Source organism: Trypanosoma cruzi, genomic scaffold (genome assembly GCF_000209065.1).
Source record: "Trypanosoma cruzi strain CL Brener 1047053516077 genomic scaffold, whole genome shotgun sequence".
Taxonomy (NCBI): domain Eukaryota; phylum Euglenozoa; class Kinetoplastea; order Trypanosomatida; family Trypanosomatidae; genus Trypanosoma; species Trypanosoma cruzi.
Genome location: NW_001849141.1, coordinates 1 through 11,147, shown reverse-complemented (window position 1 = coordinate 11,147; position 11,147 = coordinate 1). Strand labels below are relative to the sequence as shown.

Here is an 11,147-nt window from a genome sequence, read left to right as displayed (position 1 = left end):
CGAGACGCCGTCGTGCACGTTGCCCTTCGCAAGCAGCATCGACCCGCCGGCAAGGCTCACCGTCGAATAAAACGCCACCGCGTAGTCCCCCGTCGACACAAAGTCGCTCCGCACAAGTACCACAGCGGAGCCCGACACGCTCACAGCCCCACGCACAGACACCGCGTGCTTGCACAGCAGGAAGTGGCTGTCAACAAACGCCGCAACAGAGCCGCCAATTGCCGCAACACCGCCCTCCACAGACACGCACAGCCCGAGCGCCGTCTGCACAAAAAGCCCGTCCACGTACAGCGCACCGCGCGACGACAGCGCCACGCCGCCAACCACCAACACGCCAACAGCGTCGCGGAACACCGCCGCCAATTGCGTGCGTGCGATGGCCAGCACACTCCCCGTCAGATTCACGTTGTGTAACACGAGGCACGCGGAGGCGTCGCCAAGGTCGTAGGCGCCGCGGTACGCAACACGCGCCTCCGCAATCAGCACCGAGTCCACCACAGTGACGCGCGAGTCCGGCGGGTATCGGTTCGCCACCACCACGCCGCCGCCGGAGCGCGACTCAAGCCCGCTGATCAACACATCGACGCGCTCGCCAGCAGTCGGGTCGGACCGCCACCCAACAACGTACAGGCTCGCTCCGTCCAAAAAAGTGCAGTTCGCCAGCGTCACGTTGCGCACGCTCCCTGACATCAACTCCACGTCCACAACGACGTCCGCCGCAAAGGTCACACCAACGTAGCACGCCACCGACGTCCCAAAACTGACGTTCACCTCCACATCCACACGCACGTCGCGCACGCACAAGTCGGCGCCGTCGGTACTCGGTGGCTCGGGGACAGCAACGGGCAGGCACGCATCGCTGTGGCCGCCCTCCGCGCACGTGCAGGCACAGCCATCACTCGACGCCGTCGTCGTGTACGCGGGGAAGCACGACGCCGCAAGGGCGCATGGGTCGCTGCAGGTCAGAATGGTGGCATTGTACACGGACGGGATGCTGTATTTCACCTCCTTCTCCTCGCCGTTCACAGTGTTGCACGCGGCCACAATCGCTCCGTTTGTGATATCGCGGGGCCCGGTGGATATCCGCAAAACTTTCGGCGTAACCGTGCTGGAAATGAATTGGTTGCCGGAAACAGACACCGTGGAGTCGCGGAGATTTACCATTGGTATCAGGACGGCAAAAGCATTCGATGGGGACACGCGGCAGAGGTTGCCGCTCAACTGCAGCCATGAGTTGTAGTAAATTTGGAAAATGGATCTTGAGATAAACACAGCCGAGCCTCCCTGAATGTCGTTTCCCCGAATAACAACCGCTGACTGGGACTCAACACGTGAAGCCCAAAAAAAAAGCATGAAGTGCTTTAACCCCCCCAGCACAGCGTTGCCTCGGATCACCACGGCAGAGTTGTTCAGTACACTCAGCGACAATGACTGTCTAGATCCCTCAAGATGTATCAGCGTACTGTCTCCGCCGTACATATGAAACGCGTTGCCCACCACCGCAAACACGGAGTGCCACGACACCCTCAGCGCAGATCTGAGAACGCGGATGGCGCTTGACGATGCCCTCACGCTCTGAAACACATTGCCACTGAACACCACCGCGGAGTCGTTGCTGATCACCAGTCGACTCATCGCGACACACGACGGGCTACCAAGGTCTAAACCCGACCGAGGGATCAGCCTCGTGACCGTGAAGCGGTTCCCGCTGATCGTGATGTTCGTGTGCGGTGGAAACACACCCTCCGGGCTAAGCAGCGCGTCAATAAACGTGTTGCCGGTGACGACGATGTTCAGCGACCCCACAGCGGCGTACGCGTTGCCCAAGAGCAAGAGCACGGCGCCGTCCCTCCACGTGCATCCATCGAACGTGACGTTCGCCACGTCGCCCGTCATCGCGCCAATCAGCACTGTCAGGCTCATGCCGCCCCCGCTGAACGTCACGTTGCGGTAGCACAGCCACGACAGCCCGCCGCCCACTGCCTGCGCCACCTCGGGGTACACCATGTCGCTGATGCACTCACCAACCGGCGGCGGTGACGGCGGCGGTGGCGGTGGTGGCAGTGGCGTTGGTGGTGGCGGGCCAGCAGGCACAGGCGCCGGGACGCACACATCGCCGTGCCCTCCAGCAGCGCACTGGCACTTGCAGCCAATGACCGCCGTCGTCAGCGGGGCAAAGCAGTCGCTCTCCTTTGTGCACTCACCGCACACTGCAACCGTCGTCACGTTGGTAATGCCGTGGAGCGCCAGTTCAGCCGCCGTCGTCACCAACCGTCCCGCGACTGTCAGGCACCCGGCAAAGAACTGGTAGCCGGCTTCAGACTGCGATAGCAGAGGCCTCGACAACCCCGTCAAGCCCATCTTGCAGCCAGCCAGCGTCACCACGCTGCTGCTGTCAATGCTCACAAAAGCGGATTCAGTGTCGTAGAGCATTGCACCCACTTCCACGTCGTTGTCTCGCCAATCCAACCAGCTTGACTCCTCAACGGTCCACAAATTGTTCGCGTAAATGGCGTTGGACACGGAACCGCTGTTCCCCACCACGCGCAACACGCTGTGTTCCGACAATTTAAAGTCTAGACACTGATGCAGGAGGCTTGTCCCGGAGGACATCGTGTTGTTGAGCAAAGCAAAAACAGAGTGGTCACTCACACTGAGACTAGGCACGTGGAACATGTGTGTGTATCCATCGAAGCTGCAGTACCGCACGTACAGCGAGCTGCCACCCACGAGCGTCAGCGTCCCTGTGGAGTGCAAACCGAACGCATCATACCTTGTTGCGTGCGCCTTGAAGTTGCTGACCAACAACAATGACGCACTCAACACGACGTCTCCCAGCAACAATACGCTAAGCATGTTAATCTTTGTGTCAAGCAGCTGGACCTCGGAGGACTGCTCCGCGTCAACCTCCGTGACGGCGATGTCGCAGTGCTGCGGGAGGGCAAGCGCAAACACAACAACGGAGGACCGCATCACCGTCTGGCTCACGCGGATCAGAACGCCGGATGACTCGGCCGCCTCAGCACCTCCAACAAACTGGAGCACGGCACCGCCACGGAATGTGCACCCAGTGAGCGTGATGTTGATGGGGAGATGCAGCGGCATACTGTTGAGGGAGAACGTCAGCACAGCACCCACGCCGCTGAACGTCACACCCGCGTAGCAGTGGTGCGTCTTCCACATTTTCAGCGTGAGGTTCGTCAGCGTCTGGTTCACCACGCAGCTCGTGTCGCCGTCGACGGCTCTCTCCGCTACGGGCGGCACAACCGTGTCGGGCACCTCGAAGGGAAGACACGACGCGCCATGCCATCCGACCCTGCAGCTGCACGAGCATGAGCTGCGGTCCACCGACTCCGTCCCGAGCATGTAGCACGCCGCGTCGTCGTTGCATGTGCCGCACCCAAACACCACCACGTCCTCCGGAAACACAGCGTCGTACGACACCTCCTCACCGCCCTGCAGGTTGCACCCAACGACAAACCGTGCGGGTGGCTTCTTGATCATGCTCGGCAGAGCCAGGTCAGCAAAGGAATAACTATCGTCCACCTGGCGGTTGTGTGCAAGCGTCACGGTGGTGCCGCTGCCCGACAGCTGAATTTTGTGCCACGAATAAGGCATACATAACACTGAGGCTGCATCCACGTTGTTGCCCTCCACACGCCACTGCGCGCCTCCTTCGAGAGTCAAAGAGCCGTCCAAGTACAACAGCCTGCTATTCACGACCCTCGTGCTGCCAGCGAATGTACAGTCCGCCACTCGCAGCAGCCCCGCGGATCTCACGGTGGCATGCGAAAACAGTTCAACGCCAATGGCCGCTCTCATAGTATTTTTCTCTATGTCAAAGTAGCCGCCGTTCCTCACATCAACAGCGTGAAAATAAACGGCTGATCCCATACGGTATTTATTATCCGTTGCCCTCAACGCATTTCCCTTCACAATGATCCCCCTACCATCAAAAACAACACTAAAGAAATAAATTGAGTGAACATTCGCCTCGATGCGGTTGTCTAGTAGCAGCAGCGTCGAGTTCGCACCGAGAGAAAACCTCAAAAACAAGATGGCGTGATCCGAAGTCGTCACAAGCACACTGCCCGCCACCAGTATCTGGGAACTCGCCCCAAAATCACCCTCAAACTCCAAATTACCAGAATCCAACATCGAGGATGTCACGTTCACGTGCACTCGCGCACCACTCCCCTTGATCGACAGGCCCATGAGGACGCACTGCAGCAGCGTGATTTTGAGTGTCTGTTGTGGTGCGTTAAAATGCAACAGGTCCAGCACAATCGCGGCGGTGAAGGTCACGTTGACGAAGCACAGACCACGCACACCGGGATCAGGATCGTCCACGGAGCTTATGCTGCCACCGTGCACGCAGCGGACCTCCGTGTCCTTCGCATCGGGGAGCGGGAGCGGCCCAAGGCCGTCCGGAACCGCAGCTGGCAGACACGTGTCACCGTATCCGCCAGAAGCGCACACGCACTCACAGCCGCTGATGCTGCTCGTCCTCGCTGCAAAGCACACGGCGTCCACAGTGCACGCGCCACAGTCCAAAACCGTCACGGGCGTCCCAATGTTGAGCTCTTCTTGGTAATCCGTCACAGGTGAGCCCCTTGCCTCGTTGCACACGCCGTAGATGGTCGGACGCGAGTCGGATGACAGTGGCCAATCGTTTGTCATGTGTGCGATAGTTGACGAGTACGAGCCGTGCGTGAAGTTGTTGTCAAGTATCGACCACACACTCTGATCGCAAAACACCACGCCGTTCTCGTTGACAACGTACAAAACGTAGGCGGTGCGGAACTCGTTGCCGCAGTGCACCAGCCAGCTGCCGTCAGTCACGGTCAGCGTGTTTGCCATGAGCATGGCGAAGCCAAGACGGAACTCGCTGGACACAATCTGCAGCACACTGCCGCCATCCACTGCAACGCCCTCAAACACACACGCGCCCTTGTGGTAATCGGCACTCGGTGCACTCCACGAGCTGTTCTGTATGGAGAACACGGAGCCGCCGCTGACACGCAGGTCCGACGCAAGAGCGTACATCACGTGCGTCCGTGACAGAACAGCACAGTTGTCCATGTAGAAGACGCTGGACAGGTTCACAACAAAGCCGCGCTCCAAGAGGATCGCAGCGCACAATTCCCCGCCACACACCAGCGTCGACCGCGTCATGACAAACCGCGTCGACAGAAGCCGGACGCCGTCCAGAACAAGCGCGGTGCCGTACCGGGATCCCTCGTGTCCACGGGTCGTTGGCACGTACTGCGACCCGCCAACCGTCGCGCGCAGCGTCGAGTTCGCCAGCAGCACACTCGAGTTCAGCGGCATCGCGCCATGCAGCACGATCGTGCCCTCCAGCGACGTCACATTCGTCATGTTGACGAGGGCGTGCGGCACCAGGCGCGCCGTGTTCTCGCTGAGACCACCAATCCGCAGCTGCGCGCCGCCCGCAAGCACGCAGTGGCGCAGCGTCACGTTCAGCGCGTCAGCGAACACGTCCATCATGCGCAGATCCACCGTCACAGTGATCGGTCCGCTAAACACCACCGAGTCGAAGCACGCCGTCGCCCGCCCGCCGCCAACCGTCACCGACTCCGTCAGCGTCACGCCACTCACGCAGCCCTCCGCGCCGCCACCACCGCCGCCGGCCCTCGCAGGCGGCACGTTGAACGGCAGGCATGCCTCGCCCACGCCGCCGGCACGGCAGCTGCACACGCAGTCGGAGAACGACGCCGTCAGCGCATCAAAGCACGCCAGCGCGGCCGCACAGCCATCGCACGGCACCACGCTCACGGAGGGCAGGCCGGCCATGCGGTAGTCGCCGCTGCTCTGCAGCACCCGGCCGCCGGCACGGTTGCACTGCACCGACACGGCCCCGCTCGTGATCGCCAGCCCGGAGACAAGCGTAGCGCCAGTGGCAGCGCATCGCGCAATCGACACGGTGCCGCCGCTCAGCGTCACCCCCGACAGCGACGCCACCAACGACGCCTCGCCCACCGCCCACACGTCGTGCATGTCCAGCCACCCGCCGGCACCGACAGTCCCACCGTCGCAGCGCACCAGCGACGACGCAACAGACCCCTCAACGCCCACGAGGCGCAGCACCGAGTCAGACACAGTAACACGCTCTCCAAGCACAAGGCCACCGCCGCTGCTCACAACCGACACGTTCGTCACGGAGAACACCGAGTGGCTCCGCAGACTGAGAATCGACGAAGACGCCACATGCATCGCGGACGCGGTCGCCCCGCCCGACGCCTCCAGCGACACGCCGTCAAACACCACCGCGCTCGACAGCAGGTCCACACCGCCGCCAACGTACACCGCCGACCCGCCCGCCTGCGACGACCTCAGCACGGTGTTGCTCACACGCAGCTGCGACTGCAACAGCGACGTCGCGTGCAGCACAAGCGGCGACGCCACCGCTTCCGTCAGCCCGCTCAGTTGGGAGTAGCGCATCGGTCCAGGCGTCACAATCGTCGAGTAACGGACCGTCACGTTCGTGCGTGCCGGCAGGTTGTGCATAAGCACAAGCGAGCAGTAGCTCCCGGACAGCCCGCTCACGCCCACCTCCAGGCTCCGGTCACTCGCCGGCTCGCCGCTGTAGCCCCGCACGTAGATCTGCGCACCGCCGTCGCACACGCAGTTCCTCAATTCGATGCGCAGCGCGCCGGGAAGCATCGCCGGCACGTCAAAAACCACAGCCACACCGTTCGTGACAGACACGCCGTCCATCAGCACCGTGTCCACGGCGCGGCCAACCGTGATGGCTCTGTCCACCGTACCGCCCCGCAGTCGCAACACCACCGCATGCACAGCAGGCATCCACGCCGCCGCCGCCAGCGCCAACACAACGAGCAGCGCCACACGCACAGCCGTAACGGCCCTGCGCAACACACGGTGCCGGCTGCGCGGACACGCACCCACCGGAGACCACATCCACCAGCCCAAACAGGTACCAACGGGGCTCTCGTGGTATGTCGCACTCGCCCCGTCAACCATAACTCCTGCCTAGCAGATCCCTTCCTACAGATGGCAAATCCAGTGAAGCGATTCCACCAGAACGTTATAATACTGCTGCTAATCCTACTACTGCAAGTAATTCCTAACACCTTGAAACGATAGTTGTGATGTTCAAGCCAAAGTATCTCTAACTGCACGGTCAGAAAAGGAAAAGGCAGCAACAACAGCAAATAAACAAAGTGGCACGCAAAAGCATCTGGCCACAGACAGTCCCCACCAAAGCACAACCACCGACAAAAAGAAGCGCAGACACAATCACGCCAGTGACACCATCGCCCTCACACCGCCCGCGCAGCCTCACACAACCACCGTGCAGAATGGCAGGATCCCAGCAAAAGACACATTGCTATTAGCACCGCTCTTGCGACCAAATATTTCTACCACAGAGCAGTCCCGATGCCGTGAAAGACAAACAGGGCCGAGACAGACCCGCGTGGCATCATTACAGCCGGTGGCCATCAAGCGCGTCCGAGAATAAAATAGTGATGCGGAAAATGAGTGGAGGATTCGCCGTTCACCAGCAGTCAAGACGCCGTTTCTCCCTCACGTGGGTCGGCATTGCACAAAAAAAGCGGCACCATAAGCGCACACGGCACACACAAGAAGGAAGGATGAATAAGTACGGCGGCGGCACTCAGACACGGGGGACAAGAGTCCACATCGATTGTGCGGCCTGTCGACTCATAGACGCCCTGTTTGTAATCACGCCGATGAAGCGCGGCGCGTGTGCCTGCAGTGAAATTAAAGGATTGTGAGTGGAAAGAGAGATGTGGTGCGGTCCTCATCCACCCATGACGCGGCACCTCACTCCATGCGGTCACACGGAGTACACTGTTTCCCAATATAAGTTATTCGTCGTCCATCACTTGAAGATGCTTCCGTTGATCATGGGACTTAGAACACAACAGAAGAAAATGAACATGCAGTAACGCCGTGATACCGTCAGCCGCAATGATTCGCTCACACCGGGGAAATTCTCCGATTATGCCTCGTGTGCACGCACAAAAGCATCCAAATGCACTGAATCAAACCCCAATGTTCTTTACTAAAAATCAAACCACCCCTTTCCCTCCCCAATTTGCTTTTCCCATTTCGGTGGTTGTTCCTTACTTCGGTGAGCTTCGCCCCTTCTGGAGCTTTACGATGATATTGACACTTGGTACTGGCGCCCCTTTTCCTTCCAGAATGCCGCTATTTCACGGCCTTCATCGTCGCAAACACTATTTCGATTGACGGTATGGCATCTCCGCCAGCCAGTCATCGGCGTGCTGTCTGCGTGCTGCACTTAAATAATCCCCCACGACATGTCCCGAGACAATTCCTCCCAACCACTAAAATACGCCGCCAGGCGCTCGATGAACTGCCGCACAGTGCTGGCGGTGGTGGATGCTCACTCGCCGTAGCCATCCGCAGCCCAACCAGCGTCCTCGGATTTGACTCCATGAAGAAGAAAAAGCCGTCCACCAACGGAAATTTCCCGACCTCCGGTATGCACAGCAGCCGATGCTTCATATTATTATTTGTATGTTATTCCATTGCAAGCAACCCACATATAACTCGGCGGGGTGCCCTTCAGAATTCGCCTTCAGCACTGCGTACCCTCCTCCACGGCGTGCTGGTGGCCTCAGCTCCTTGAGTTCCTCTACTAATGCACTGACAAACTCCACCAAACACGAATGCGCGCAAGCCAAACCCTTCCCATACATTCAGACAAAAGAGTACTCCTCTTTCCAAATACCAGCAACAGAAAAAAAATATCTTTCTCACTCATTACGTTTCCCAAAATAGTGCGGTATTCGACGCCCGAGGCAAACAGATATCGGTACGTTAAGAAATCTCTCGGCAACGAATTCTCCTCTTGCTCGGACTATCCTCACGAGCTTTTGAGACGGATTCTCAGAATACCACAGTCCCCCCCCCCCCCCCCGATGTGTAAAGTGATTTTCACCATCCCAAGAATTGATCCCATCCAAGGCATACCCAATGGCAGCAGAGTGCGCAACGAACTCATTCGCATCGAAGGTGTAACGTGGAATCGGCCCCACTATATCCATGCGTTCTTCGACCATCTTCCAGTATTCCGCTTGCTTATCTGTATTCCCATCGCGCTTAATCCATGCACACATCGCCTTCACATCCATCTCGTCGGAGCAATTCGCGATGATTCGCTCGGCTTTTACTTGCGTCTCCCATTTATCACAGTTGCCCAGTTTGGGGGTGACACCACAATCATGCACCATGCAATAAAGAGCAAAAGAAATGTTTCTGGCAGTGTTCCTTTCTTTGTCATATTGTAGGTAATATACCCCTTCATTCCACAATCCCACAAATCATAAAAAACATTCTTGGATGTTTTACTACCCATGTTTTTTGTCACCCTTGGTGTGGTATTGCCAAACACTTACGCCGTACTTCCACCAAAAATGTGCGCGACCACTTGGAGTTTCTCCGCATCGTAGTGGAGCAGCTTGTAGAGAAAGTACGAGCCGGCAGCCATCGACTTCCCAATCCAGGGCGTCCCAATCAACACACGCCGCCTAGGCGTAAAGTAGTTCCCACCGTGACTGCTGAACCATTCGGTGAGATCGCCCTTGACGGTCTGCCACACTCAATCCACCTCACAGTCCACATGGCGAGTCACGAGCGGTTTTACCTTCCTTTTCCACGAGCACGGCCATGCCTTGTCCAAGGTGTGCACCATCAGGCTGGGACGTACTGCAGCGGATTGCCCCACACCGTCATCCTTTTCGAGGGTGTCGCCAACTGCCTTGTAAGTCCATGACTGTTTCGGTTTTCCCTCCTCCACCTTCATTCCCGTCCCCGTTTTCGTTTTCTCGCTGTCAGGAATTTCCACCACATGGCTCCACCTCGCATTTTACAAAGACTCGTATGATCCTCCAGCGTCCTTTCATTCTGCCCCTTGCCTCTCCTTTTCGTCTTCCGTCAGTGCTCAAAAGAAGACTGCGTGCAGTTTCCCCTTGCAAGAGGGGTAACCGTATCCTTTCTTTCAAGGTTCCTCCACTCCTCAGGAAAGGAAACGCCTTCTCCTTCAAATTTATAAATAGCCTCCAATAGTATTTTCCTCATCCAGCTCTTCTTAACACGGCAATGCCGTTGTCATGCCCAATAACACTTCGTCTTGGATAAACATCCTGGATTTCAAAGAAAAACATCTCCATGGAGTAGTTCCCATTTCTATTCACAACCCACTCCTCGCCCGATTCCCTATGAAGAAAATCATTTAGCTCCATGTTGGCTGTGCCCGTGGTTCTCTCCTGCAGGATGTCCTTTACGCTGCTGCTCATGCTCCACTGCGAGCACTGCGCTTCCTCCGCTCTTCCGCGAGCCGCAGCGGGTTGATCTGTGTCACCCTCAAACTCCGTCTCGCTCTTCTCCTCCGACGATCTCCCTGCGGCAGAGCAGTCGCTTGACACCCCTCTTTAGCACCGTGCGCTCTCCTGCGCAAACCAGGCATTGTTTCTCCTTGTCCTCGTAACTGGATTCAGTTAAAGCTCAACACTAACGACCAAAAACCGAAAGGGAAATAAGAAGGGAAAGAAAATATGCACAGAAATGAATCGCAGCCACAAAAAGAAAGTCCTCCACACGGTGTGTGATGCACACCACATGCACGAGGACCACCGAAACGGCGGCAAGTGGGTGCCATTCACCCGGAACAGTGTTTTTGAGAGGCAACGACAACAAAGTGGTGGGCACGGAGGGTTCGCCCACGCACGCCGCTCGCTAAGGTCTCACACCCGTGTGGTACCGCCGTCACCGCACACACTCTGCAAGAGGGCACGGGCACATCGCCGCTGACACACAAAAGTGGGAAGAGAATTCGGTGCAACCGCGGCCACACGCAGAAACTCCAAATCATAGACGCCACAACAGCGATGCATCATGGCAGCCTCCCACGCAGAGAACACAAAAAAAAAAAAAAAAAACGAAGCTCATCGTGACGCAAAAAAAAAAAAAAAAATGGTTGCATATTCTTCCTGCAGAAGTAAAAATATATTTGTGTCAGCCGTTCAGCCCCCTGGTGTCCACACAACACCTACATTTCATTGGGACATTCAGTGCGTTGCTGCACATCTTAAATCCCCTTTTTTCATAGCACC

General features: G+C 57.8%; 1 protein-coding gene and 1 pseudogene across 1 annotated transcript, besides 6 other annotated features; both read right to left on the bottom strand.

Moving 5' to 3' along the window:
- On the bottom strand, nt 1-7,005 carry Tc00.1047053506045.19 (dispersed gene family protein 1 (DGF-1), putative; the record flags this gene model as incomplete). The annotated part of the gene is made up of 1 exon (XM_801566.1): nt 1-7,005. A coding segment is annotated over one exon (7,005 nt), but the record flags the coding sequence as incomplete, so codon positions are not given.
- Nucleotides 1-7,039: a sequence feature (areas not merged during assembly with more than two copies in the genome that could not be assigned to a particular haplotype).
- Nucleotides 2,029-2,082: a microsatellite.
- Nucleotides 5,563-5,650: a microsatellite.
- Nucleotides 7,040-7,043: a sequence feature (heterozygous, Esmeraldo-like haplotype).
- Nucleotides 7,044-7,982: a sequence feature (areas merged during assembly that could not be assigned to a particular haplotype. This can correspond to areas where the two haplotypes were merged or to regions with more than two copies in the genome that were merged during assembly.).
- Nucleotides 7,983-11,147: a sequence feature (heterozygous, non-Esmeraldo-like haplotype).
- On the bottom strand, nt 8,096-10,543 carry Tc00.1047053506045.11 (annotated as a pseudogene).